A 13,198-nucleotide genomic window follows, 5' to 3' on the forward strand; every position below is an offset into this window, starting at 1 on the left:
AAATACTCATCTAAAACTTTCTGAAAGTTTTTGTTGTGTTTTTAGGTTCACTATTACAATGAGATGCTCGGCGTCTGGGAGCCGCTCTTGGAGCCCTTGGAGGATGAGACAAGCGAACGCTTCAGACCTTGGACTCTAAACCTGAAGGTAGCGGGAACAATCCAGTCAAAGTAAATCCACATATACACACATACTGTGCTGTACAGTTACAGTTAAATGTTTTGCTACCAGATGAAGAAGAAGCCAGTGAATAGCCCTACTTTGTCAGATGAAGTGGATTACAACATTCCAGACTATAGGACAGTAACTACCATCAGCAGTAAAGACCAGCTTAACATCACGCTCTCCAAGTGTGGACTCACCATGCTGAACAACCTGGGCACAGTAAGAGAAGCAGAGAAAGGCTTCCATCATTGTCGCCTGCTTACGCTTGTGTTGTGATCCCTTATCTGATTCATTTTTTAGGCCTTTGCAGAAGCTGCCAAGCAGACTGCAGAGTGTTTTCAAAAGGATGAAGCTCCCTTTGTGGTGAAAAACAGGCTGGGTCTTTCTGTGTCTGTGCGGCACAGTCAGATGTTTTCCCCCGTCGGCAAGCAGAGCAATGGACACACTGTGAGCCTGCAGGATGGCGAAAGCCTTGGGATGGACTACTCAGTCACGACACAGTCGGATCAGTTCTCAGCTATGACCTCGCTGAGTGAAAAAGACTACTACATAGAGCCTAGTGAGTTTCCTGCTACTCTAGATCTGGATGAGTTGTATTTTTTTAAACCCAGGTCGACTTTGTGTTTCTTATTGTTATGTTTCTTCACACCTTGCAACAAAGTTAATATCACCTTTTGTCAAGTCACAGACAAACTTCTATTAGGAATCTTTGATAGAGCCACACAGAACTAGAAATAATTGTGTCAATAAGTTGTAGCATCACTTTTTCCAGTATTTCTTCACCAACTCTACTTGTCTAATATCTGAATATTGCACACTTTTCATAAATGTATTTAGAAAAATCTTTGCACCATGTATAATTTGTCTTCCACTTGACAGCTAAGCTCTACCTTGTTTTGTTCGATCACATAAATCTGATTAAATTAGTGGCTCCAATGTCTTATTTAGGAGGTTCACTTACATTTATTCCTAAGGATTTATTTTAATAAATAAATCCTTTATTTATTAAAGGCGACACATTAGACAAAAACAAACAATTTAAAATACAATATTTCATACCTGTATCTTCCTTCTTATTGAGTCAATTTATCTAATTAGAAAAAAATCAGTATGTATTATTGTCTCTATCCTGACTTTTAGCATCTAAAAAAATAACTCTTTTTTTTTTTTATTATATGTTTTTAGCTCCAGAGGGCCACACTTCCACCAGTGTGATCCCTCTGATCAAAGTGGGGCGGGGTATGTACAGTGTCAGGCACAACAACTCAGGAGTCACTCGGTTCCTCATCTGTCAGATTTCCTCTGTGGAGGGCAGCAAATACATCAAGATCCGCTCTCCGTTTCAGGTACCTTGAAAGAAGAGAAAATTAGCTGTTTTCATCAGATAATTCATGTCAATCTTAGAAAATCACATACAAATGCACAAGAGACCATAATTTATTGTGCGTCCGTGATTTTTTTATTTTTTATTTTCCATATTCTTTGCAGATTATCAATCATTTCACGATACCATTCAACATTTTTGAGGGATCGACATGTCTGGGAATAGCTTCTCCGACTGAGGAGTTCTGTGTACCACTGGATTCATACAGGTGAGTTCCAAACCACAACCACCCTTCACATTCACAATCATCTCTTCTTTCTAATCTCTGTTGCCCTCCTCAGGTCTGAGCTGAGCCTGCAGCCGATAACAGAGGAAACCACCGAGGAAGACGGAAAACAGTTTGACGTGTCAGAGGGCTTCAGCTACGAGGACTTCTTATACCATAATCCAGATACTCGCCTGCAGCGGACGTGCCGTTGTCGTGGAGATGATTCTGGCGTCATGATGACGATCAACATGGTGCCAGTGAAAGACACAGTGACGTGCAAGGAGACAGGAGATGTCGGAGAAAACTGTGACATTGCCTTTGTGCTTCACCTCTGGCCCTCTGTCCTGCTCCGCAATCTGCTGCCTTACCCCGTTGCCTACAAATTAAAGGTTGGATGTACCAGCACTTTGACACAGCTAAGCTTAACTTTACTAGATAGAGCTGATTTTTTTTGTCAGACTTGCAGAATCAAGTTTAATGTGAATCATTTAATAAAGTGAAACAAAAACAAAAACAAACAAAAAAAAACAGAAAATCAATTAAAGAGAACCAATCCTACAACATGAACTAGGCCAAAAGATCTCAAAAAACAACAGATCGGGTCCCGATTTAAAGAAATTTAAAACTTATCGGACTCTTTGGTGCCTGTCTTTAATTAAATTAATTTTTACCAACAGGGGAGCAAGGACAGTGACCCTGAAGTTACGCTGGGTCCAGGCCACTCCGCTCAGCTTCACACTGCGGTCATCAACCAGTCAAGTCTTGATCTCCGGCTCCTGGATTATTTGGCTCAGGACTGGTCCTCTGAATACAGGTCTAACCTGCATCTTTTATTTATTTGTACCTTCAAACCCGAGGTCACTGTTTCTCCTCTAAGTCAAAATAACTTGTTGTCTTGCAGACTCCAGAGTGAGCAGGAGGAAATCACCTTCATTGTGTTCCAGTCTCTACGCGTCAATGAGGAAGACGTAGGAGATGGGTTTGAAAGGAAGAAGCCTGAATTGGATATTGCGGTGCATGTTCAGTACGACCCTGGTCAGACTGTTGTTGCCATCCACTCTCCATACTGGATGGTGAATAAAACAGGGAGGTTGCTGCAGTACAAGGCTGATGATATTCACCGTAAACACCCTTTAGACTACGACATGCCGCTTCTCTTCTCCTTCAAGCCTCGCAATTTTCTGAGAAACAATAAGGTAGGAATAAAAAAAAGACTACATTATTCAGTATTGTGTTTTCCAATACTGTTGTGACCTGTAATGTTACTTTTAATGCATCGTCAAGGAACATTGCTACACACATTGGTGTGACATCACATAAGCCCCACCTTCATGCCAAAGCAAGTTTAACCCATCGGTTTTTATTTAGCTACAAATACTCCCACCTGTCAGAAGAGTTGCTGCTTTCCTGCTTTACTAAATGAGATTTTTTTTCCCCCCTCTCTCAGGTTCGCCTCATGATCTCAGACAGTGAGCTGTCAGACGATTTCTCTCTCGACACAGTTGGTAGCCATGGCGATGTGAAATGTAAAGGCAGATACAAAGACTATCTGGTAAGTCTTTGTTTTATTTGTTGAATTTCAAACATAAAGATTTTATCAGATGAGAAATGTCCCGCTAACGTTAATAAAGTGGTAATTTAACGACAATATGCCATTCTCTGAGCTTAAAAACATATTTATGCACTCATAAGCATAAACAATCGGAGTGATATTAGCATTATGTGTTTAGTCCATATTATTTAGCAAAGGAGAATTATCAGAATTTATTGTAAATTTAGTGTAATATTGAGAATATTATTAAAGCTGCTAATATTACTGATATTAACATTTATGCTGCTGACTTCACTTTAACAATGCTTTACTGAAATTTTTATATTTTTTAACAAAGCTTGATAATATTAATGGTAAATTTCCTTACATCTCAAGTCACCACTTGCCAAGTCAGCCTTCTTTCCCCAGGATTGTGCAGGATGTAAACCCAGCATTACATTTTTGTATAAAAATCCTTTTTAACATTTTTATTTTATTGGTTTTTGTTATATTTACAATTTTTGAGAACTTGAAGGTTGGGTTTTCAAATTTATTCTTTGAACAACTTTAAGATGTTATGTAATTTATCGACATTTTTCTGTAAGTTTTGTTTTGTTTTGTAAATAATTGCACATCATCATCGTCGTGTCTTGTATTTTGCTTGATGTCTCTCTGCTGCCAGGTTGGAGTGAAGATTGATGCAAGCAGTTTCAGTCTGACCCGCATCGTGACCTTTGTACCGTTTTACATGCTGGTCAACAGCACCAAGCACAGGGTCTTCGTCTGCGAGGAGGGCCTGGAAAACTGGACTCAAGCAGAGCCAGAACAGGTCAAACTAGTTACTTACTTTTTCATTTCTTTTTCACTAATACCTGGTCTTTTAATAGCTTTTATATAAGGTCATGTTACATTAAATTATATTTACTTTTTTGTGTGTGTGTGTTTGTGCGTTTCCTATAGGATACAAAAAATTGGAAAATTCTTTATAGAAGTTTTATGGTTACTGATGCATTTTAGAAACTTTCATTTTTCTTTTAGAAATTAGTTTAGTACTTCTGTCCTAATTTTATTTATTTTTTTTTTGCCAAATTATTATTTTTATTTTATACAATAAGTTAAAGTGGTTTATTAGTTTTTATTTTAATATGACCTGTTAAAACATTTTAGTAATGCTAGCTAATGTGTTCAGGCATTGCTTTTTTTCTATGAATATTAAACTGCCTTGTTGTTGTTGTTTGTTTTTTTTACCCATATTTAGTCAGGTATTCCTTTCTGGCCCGAGAACGACACCAAGCGTCTGAAGATCAAATTAGAAGGATGTTTAGCGCCTCCCCAGACGATTAACTTCACCAAACGAGAGAACTGCTTGTTGCTGCATCTGGACAACTCTGTAAGTAAACACAATCATTCAGTCAGAGGATTAAAAGGCCACGACTTTGTTTCTTTTCTAACTTTGTGTTATTTAAGGTGGGCGGCATCATCGTCGATGTAAACCTGTCCGATCACTCGGCCACCATTCGATTCTCTGAGTACCATGATGGGGCGGCCCCGTTCCTCCTCATCAACCATACAAACGAATGTCTTCAGTTCAGACAGAGGTAGGACAACAGGAGAAACGCACACAGTGAAAAACATTTTAAGCCTTACAGTTTTATCGTCTGCTGCTTGGTATTTAGGCAATGATAGAACTAGGGCTGTCACTACAAGATTACAAAACCTATGACTGTAACATTAATACTTCAACACATTTTTGTTTATAAAATTATCCTTACTTTTTAGACTTTCTAACAAAAGTTGCAACTTTTTTCCTCCAAATTATTGCTGTTTGATAGAAGAGTTTCCTGACTAAACTTTGCCTGTAGGCCAGCTCTTTTTGTCTGTGTGGGCACTTCATGTATCGATTTCTAGTCATGAGTCAGCTGCAGTTTTAGAAACAAACAAAAAAGCTTTGATCTTTAAGGGGGCATTATTATGTAAAATCGACATTTTGAGCTTTACATTGTGTTATAATGTTATTCCCTCATCAAAAGCACATCTGGAGTATTTCCTTAATTCTTTAATGCATGTTTGAGAAAGCCTTTAGTTTCCTGTGGCAACCGCTCAGCTGTGCAAAGCGCCTGGGTGGACGTACCGCCTTCATGATGAGTAGCTGCAGATTAGTACACCCAAAACATCATGAATGACTGTAAATCAAATTGCTGCTTGATTTGTTGATGCTTTCACACTTTGTTACAACCTCCTGTGCTGATGGCTTGGTTGAAAATAACTGTGGGAAATCTAAAGTGAAGGCTGGAAACATTAGAGCTCTGTTGCCCTCTCTGGAAAAATAAAGAACTGCAGTTCATTTTAATAAACTTAAGCTGTTTTTGCAGCATGCCCAGTGTTGATTTCATTGGGATATAAAAGGAAAGAGTGCATGGTTGTAAAAAATCTGTATTTGCATCTTTTAAATTTCACAAATTATTTATAACATAATACTTATTATTGTATGAATCCATGTAGTAATATGTACTTACATTAGGGGGTTGAGTGCCACAAAGGGGATGTTGGTTCTTTTTACTAATAAATTTTGTTGCTTTCCTTTTAGGTCAAAGTTTGTTGCCTCAGCCTGATATTCTTTTTATATGTATGATTTTTTTTCACATTGCAGCTGTTAATTTGCTGCGTTTTGATTGAAGAAAACATTTTGGTTATTTGTAGCACTATTAAGCAATAGAGATGCACCAATTGAATTTATGGTTTTTCTCAAGCACAATAAATGTAAAATAAAAGCACATTTATCGTGCTTTAAATACAACAGAGATTTATGTAATTCCACAACTATCCCCCTTAGTCATGAAAAAATTCTGTGATTCATTTTTCTTTCATTTTAAACACTCGCATCAAAGTTCATACTTCTAGTTAACTGAAAGTGGTTGGAGTTTTTAGTTTTGATGCTTTACTGGGTGAAAAAAATAAAGATTTTTCTTTGACCTGCCAAACAAAAACATGTCCCAAACTCTGACCAGTTGATTGGTGCATCTCCGTTAAACCGTTGGATTAATAATAAATGTCAGTGTTTATTTCTGTTGATGGTGATTTGTGCATTTTTTTTTTGTCGTGTGACCGATGCAGCACCCGGAAAGAGGCCCCATGGGTGGCTGACGAGCTGCTTGACCTTTCCTTCTCAGGGGAGGAGGACAGGTAGAAAAATATGAAACGTAAAAACTCTTCTGACACACTCTGAACTCAGGCTAAGGACTCAGGAGTAAAAACAAAAAAGAAGGTGCATCATGAAAACACACAAGGAGAGACATGATAGTTACCTTTCTAGAAGCAGGCCGAGAGAATAAATAGGCTCATTTTTACCATTTGAAAAACAAAAAACAAACAAAAAAAAAAAACATTGTTGATCACACCTGAGAATATTTAAAGACAGAACATGAATATGGAAGAGCACTGATCCGACACAAGGCTAACTCACTACGTTACAGATAGTCTCATTTACTTTTTCCATTATAAGAAAAAAATCAAGTAGATAAAGTTTGTATAAAAAAAACTTTTATCTCCGATAAGATTTCCTTTTAACAAAAAGGCACTTGAAGAAGATTAATATGATTTATTTTGAAGTCCTATTAAAGAAAGTAAGAAATAATTGCTATGTGGTTCAGATACATTATGTGTAAGCAGATCTTTTTAAAAAAAATGGATTATTACTCTTTTTAAATAAGTAAAAACATAATAAATACAGATGCATCACAATATATAAGAATAGGATGAAAATATATTTGTTTTATATGTTTTTAGTGGAAAGCTTACATATTTAAGAGTTTAGCCACCCTTCAATTCTCTAATAAAAATTCTAATATTAGTCACACATACAGGTTCATTTCAGTGAATCAAAACATCATTGAACATTTCATTTAATCCTGTAAATTAATTCAAAATGTGAAGCTTGCGTCATGAAGATTAATTACACACAAAGTGATTTTATTCCTAGTGTTTATTTCTGTTAATTATTATGAATATTGGCCATGACTAGTGGAAACGCAAACATTATTTTTCTAAAAAATTAAAATGACATGAGATGGAAAAAAAGTAAAATAAAAGAAATGTTTTACACTCATCGTGGCTCCCCTAATCGACCTTCCACTGAAGATTGCCCTTGTTAAGGAAGTTAATGGGAGTTAGTTATGTGAAATTAACGATTCGTATCAAAAGAAAAATGAATGGGTTTTGTTGTTAAATGAATGATACAATATAAGCAAGTTCAAGTGATCAGGTTAGAAATTAGCTTGAAGCGCAGCAAAAGGCTCTGACTCCTGTCAAAGACGTTCATTGGCCTCAGTTCTGAGTGTGGATGGAGAGGGAAGTTAGAAAAGAGTAGGAACCTGTTTCACTTCTGACTGTGTAACCTGCTTTCACACCCAACGTGATTTCACATCCTTGACCGCAATCATTGAGTCTCCTGTGGAGAACATAAATATTAAAAGTCTAGCTATAAATTAGCAAAGTTTCACCTGTTCTATGATCAGTTTGTTTCTAATTTTAAACATTTTGTGAAATGGAGCAGGTTACACACCTAAAGCTGTTTAATGTTGTGTTTATCTGGTAGCAAAGACTTCCCAGATGTTCTGCTGGCTAGATGGGATTCTGCGTCGGGAATTACTCTATCCTCTGCTCCCAGTTCTTCTCTCTCATTAACTAGCCTCCCTTTGCTTCTCTTCTCCATTTCTAGATAGTGAACTTCCCCTTTTCTTTCTTGCTTTGAGAACATTTAGCTAAATATCCATGTTTAATCAAACGGATAATATTGCAATCATTGATGTTCACCTTCTTTAAGTTCTGGGGTTTAAAATATTTTGCATTTATATATTAATTCCTTGATTTATATTTGCTTTTACAATTGTTTACATTTTGTCTTCGTCTTTATTAAAATTTTTAATTAAAATAAGATTGAAGTAGTTTTACCACAGAACTGCTAGAGGGTGTACTTTCTTCTTGAAATGACTGTTAGTAAAACTTTTAAGGAAATTCTTATTGAGCCTTTGGGTATTTAAGATGGCATATTCTGCCCTTTTGTGATGTCTTTTTCCTTCCTGTGTTCATTGTTGCATGTACTCTGTTGTGTTGTTCTTCAAAACTCTCTTATTCTTATTTGTAAATCTTTTTACATCCTAAACTGTCGTCGCTGTTCCACTGTTTGTGAATTCTCAGCTCTCTGAAGGAGTTGGAGTGGGAGAATCTAGACGCTGGAAAAGCTGTGTATTACACCTGGACTGAGCCCACCGGGTCCAGAGAGCTGAGCTGGAAACATGGACGGAACCAAGGAGAGCTCAAGGTGGAGAAGGTACTGAACCTGAGATTAAATCTGTATCTAAGAAATGAGGGGAAATATTTAATTCGCCTTGTAGGTTTTTCTATTTAGCTTAATCTGTTTGTTTAGATAATAACGGCTTACCGATGATGAAAATCACAAATTCAGTTTCTAAGGAGAAATAGAATATTATATAAAACCAAAGCAAAAAACAAAAAAATGTTGGCCTAATGAAAAGCGTGCCCTGTACTTTGCATGTGTCCAATCAATATTTCCATTTCAATTCAAATTAATTTCGGTAAGGACAGCACATTAAACAATGTTACATGCTAAAAAACATAGCGACCGTTGTTTAGAAATAAGTTTTCTAGCCACAGGCTAATTTGCAAATCAAATTTGGTTTGAGGTTTCGTTTGCTTGAATTACTTTATCAGCCTGTGACTCTGCTCTACAGCCCAGGCTATGACCTTTAGTTTTTCTGTAACTTCTGCTTAAAATGAAAATCGGCATCTCCATAAAGCCAAACCGAGCTCTAACCAGATGAGATTGATCCCCAAAACATCACAGGCAGTGGAAACTTCACTGCTTTCTCCACTTTTCCTCCCGGTCCTGTGAGCTTGCTTTCTAAATGAAACGGCGTAACAAAGAGACGGACACAACTGGCTGCAGATGCTTTATATTACTTTTATTATTATTAGAGTCAAATGTCTTATTTAAAATGTTTTAATCTTGTTTTGCTGCTACAAACATTGTTTTTATCTGTCTGCATGCTATTAAAATCTTCAGATGAAGTATATTTTTGGTCATTTTATTATCTGTATGCCATTATCATCAACTTAACTTAAACTGATTGCTGTGGGTTTTTGTGTTTCACATCTTAAACTGGTATTCTAAACTCTTGTCTTTCTTACCTTCAGGACATGGATTGGTCAAGTAGAAAATGGTTATGCTGCTTTCTTAGTTGTACAAATGAAATGGTTTTGGAGAAGGGCATGGCTCACCTAAGAAAAGTAAACATTGTAATTGTGTGCTTTCCTTAAACTAATTTAGATTCAGATTTTCTTCATCCAGTTTATCTAGACCAATAATCTGTTTGGACAATGTTACGCATTAAATAAAGTTCAGTGTTTGTTTTTCTCTCGGCACATGCGCGGGTTTTTTNTTTTTGTTTTCTTTTTATTAATTTACTACAAGTTTTCTGTTGACTCAGCTAGCTTAGCTTTTGTAATATCTTCTGGTTTTGCTTTTGCAAATAAATTGTTCTCAGTGTGTTATTGTCTTGACTCCTCAGGTCTGGTTACTGATGTCATGATGAGGAAGAAGAACATGGAGATCCTAGCCAACCTAAAGAGCATTGTGATCCTGGACTGCAACAAGGATGCCTTGTACAAGAAGGTACATGCTGTAGTTGACTTTTCTGGCATTTTTATTTCTGTATTGCTCTTATAGAGAAGCATGAACATAAATCTCTCAGGATATTTTAAATTATTATGGTAAACAGGCGTAATTTGAGATTACACCTGTTTTAACCTTAGATTACACAGGGCCTAAATTCTGTCACCAGCTCATTTCTCTCCATAGCTGTACTGTCAGGCCGACTGAATTGCAAATTTTTCAGTTCACTTCTTCTTATACATCTACTTTGTCCCCTGTAGGTCACTGATTACTTACAGTTTCCTTCTATACAGTTTTATGTAAATCTTTTCTGTTATATTTCCCTTCGTTTCAGGCTGTCTCTATTGCAGATAAGCAAGTTTTTGCCTTCAGGATGTTGAACCACACAGGGGCAACAGAAGGAGACGCCTACCTCGACATGTCCAAAGTTGACACGTCTGTCACACTGGAAGTCGGCTGCATTGAGGTCATTTTCCTCAACAAGTTTGTCTCCTCCATTCTGGTAAGGATCACTTCACTCTGAACTGATCTTGGGTTCGACTAGAGCATCATTACTGGATTTAAAGTTACTCTCCACTTATTCTTCCTTTCAGGTATTCATTAATAATTTCCAGGAGGCGAAAAAAGCCCTCGCTGAGGTGACGGTTCAGGCTGCAGAAAAGGCAGCCTCTGGTGTGAAGGGGCTGGCAGAGAGAAGCACTCGAATCGCTCTCGACGTCCACTTCAACGCGCCTGTGATTTTCCTCCCCCAGTCTTCCTCCTCTTCAAACGTCATCGTTGCCGATCTTGGCTTCTTGTCCGTAAATAACCGCTTCATCAAGCAGCCGTTTAAGGGCGACGCTGCAATCCCGCCGGTTGTGGATAAAATGACCGTGAAACTGACTGACCTCAAGATGTACAGGTCTGAGCCGAAAGTGTGACTGCCCACAGATGGAGTTTACACACATCCGGTATTTTTTTATTCATCATTTTAAGGAACTGTTGTGATGCTTTTGCTTTCAGAACCACTTACAAAAATGGGAAATTCGAAGGCGAGACTCAGCTGCTGAAGCCAGTCAGCCTGGACCTGGAAATCCAACGAAATCTTTCGGCCAATTGGTACCACAGCATCCCTGATGTAGAGATCACTGCTCATCTAAAGCCTATGAGTGTAAGCATCAAATAATAATTGATCAGAAATTAATTACTCATAATTCAGTATATTCACACAGGGTGAATATACTTTATTTCAGAAGTTCCCATCAGTTTCAAGCTTACGTTGAAAAATATGAATTATTAAAATGTTTTCTGTTTGATTATGTTCCATGTTTGCTCCTGACAGCTGATCCTCTGCCAGGATGACATGATTGTTGTCCTGAGGACTTTGAGCGAGAATCTGTCAGAGAAGTCCGAAGCTGTTCAGCCTCCAGCTGTTCTGCCCACGCCGGACCACTCCTCTGATTCTGTGTCCAACAAAGAGTCCCAGGGCTCAGGAACCACTGGACCTACCAGCTGTGAGATTATGCCATTGTTTCTGAAAGTGTAACAGTTTAAAAAATATCTGCTTACTTGAGTTATAAGTCCCTAAAAACAGGCAAGTGCAGTACACGTCGTTAAGAATGCTGTGTCGTGTGTAAATAAATAAACTTGATTTGAAATTTTAACATTATGAGCATTTGTACGATCGGTTGGGTAGGTTATTGTCACCATCATAAGATCCCCTGATAGATTCTGAAATCTGAGAGGGTGAATATTATTTTCTGTTCACCGTTTTAACCCGTTGCGATATTTACGTTACAGCAGGCAACACGGTGGTGATAGCTGCTGTGGTCGAGACCCAGAAACACAGCAAGCTCAAGACAACGCTCAAGCTGAGCTTTAAGTTCGACTCCATGACGCTGGTTCTGTTCACCCCTAATGAAAATGTGGTATGTAGACACAGATACACACATGAAAACAATTACATCTGATTACAGTTTGGACGTCCTTGATTTACAGACTGGATAAAGATTGAATTTTTGAGATTCAGGTGGATCAGTCACTGGTTCAGGTTGATCAAACTGAAAATTATCTTGTGCAGATTCCTTTGTGCATCTCTAATAAATTCTCTATTTATCTCTCTTGTAACTTAATGTGAACCAAGATCCCAATTTAAACAACATACTTTGATTTGTTTTATAGATACAACACTTAGACTGCCATGATGAACAGCTGAAGTTGGCAGAGTTTACTCTGGGTACCATCTCCACTTCTGTCCACATGTTCTCTGACAGCTCCATGAAGGCTTCGGTTCGACTCTCTACGTGCCTCCTAGATGACAAGAGACCAAGAATCAAGATGGTTACCTCAAGGTTTGAGAAAATAAACTGAGCTATTTTATTGCCAGTTAGTGTCTTAATCTGTAATTATGTTATTATAACGTTATCTAAAGAATAACAATAAATAGGATGGAGAAACTAGTGAACTGTAATTACCATAAAGACTTAAAAAAATTGAAGCCATTTTTTCTTCATTGAGCTCCTCTAATCACAGTAACTTGTGGAAACCCAAACCACATGTCTTATGTCGTCCTCCAGGATGATGGAACTGCGGCCCGGTGCCGAGCAGAACATGATGGTGGAGGTGAACTACCGACAGGGGCTTGATGGTACCAACATAGACACAATGGTACAGAATGTGTACCTGTGTGCCAGCATGGAGTTCCTGCTCACAGTGGCGGATATTTTTCTCAAAGCCACCAAGCAGGGTTTTGCTCAGGGGCCACAAGCCAAAAGCAGTACTGGTGGTGGAGAAAAGAAGAACATTAATTCCTCCGTCACGTCGAAAGACTCGGGTGAGTTGATCTGTTAAAACAATTTCAGTGTTATTCTGACGTATAACCAGTATTTATTAGTGATTTCTGTCAGTTTGGTCTGTCATCAACTATGGTTTTTTTTTTTTTGCCAATTCTGATTTCTGTTACCACGCACTAGAGCTGCAGATTATATCAATGATATTCATCATCATACAAGTGTGTGCAACTTCGCAATTACAGGATGCAATATTTGGTAGATCATAACACTTTATGGACCGGGGAATTAAAACTCTGCCAGTCAATCATACAGCTGGCCTGTTGGATGGACTTTTGCTTTCATGCACAAGTTTTATGTATCTCTGTGTCTTGACAGGGTGTCGATGTATCTTGCATAAAAAGTCAGAAAGTGATGCATCCAAAATTAAGACCTTGAAATGTCTTAAATT

At 37.8% G+C, this 13,198-nt stretch overlaps 1 protein-coding gene across 2 annotated transcripts in view; it reads left to right on the plus strand.

The window, feature by feature from the left end:
- Positions 1–13,198, plus strand: part of LOC103135358 (vacuolar protein sorting-associated protein 13A) — a 56,613-nt gene that overhangs the window by 20,257 nt on the left and 23,158 nt on the right. The window contains exons 43-56 of one of the 2 annotated variants that reach the window (XM_016669463.1): positions 46–147; positions 232–384; positions 466–724; positions 1,351–1,511; positions 1,654–1,757; positions 1,831–2,146; positions 2,435–2,571; positions 2,659–2,953; positions 3,205–3,309; positions 3,971–4,117; positions 4,547–4,678; positions 4,756–4,886; positions 6,403–6,471; positions 8,485–8,710. In XM_016669463.1, coding sequence (XP_016524949.1) covers positions 46–147; positions 232–384; positions 466–724; positions 1,351–1,511; positions 1,654–1,757; positions 1,831–2,146; positions 2,435–2,571; positions 2,659–2,953; positions 3,205–3,309; positions 3,971–4,117; positions 4,547–4,678; positions 4,756–4,886; positions 6,403–6,471; positions 8,485–8,695 — 2,322 coding nt within the window. In that variant the 3' untranslated portion in view covers positions 8,696–8,710. Of the gene's footprint in view, positions 1–45; positions 148–231; positions 385–465; positions 725–1,350; positions 1,512–1,653; positions 1,758–1,830; positions 2,147–2,434; positions 2,572–2,658; positions 2,954–3,204; positions 3,310–3,970; positions 4,118–4,546; positions 4,679–4,755; positions 4,887–6,402; positions 6,472–8,484; positions 8,711–13,198 lie in introns of those variants that run through there. The other variant, XM_007548017.2, reaches the window with a different exon arrangement.

Source organism: Poecilia formosa, unplaced genomic scaffold (assembly GCF_000485575.1).
Source record: "Poecilia formosa unplaced genomic scaffold, Poecilia_formosa-5.1.2 Scaffold25, whole genome shotgun sequence".
NCBI lineage: Eukaryota > Metazoa > Chordata > Actinopteri > Cyprinodontiformes > Poeciliidae > Poecilia > Poecilia formosa.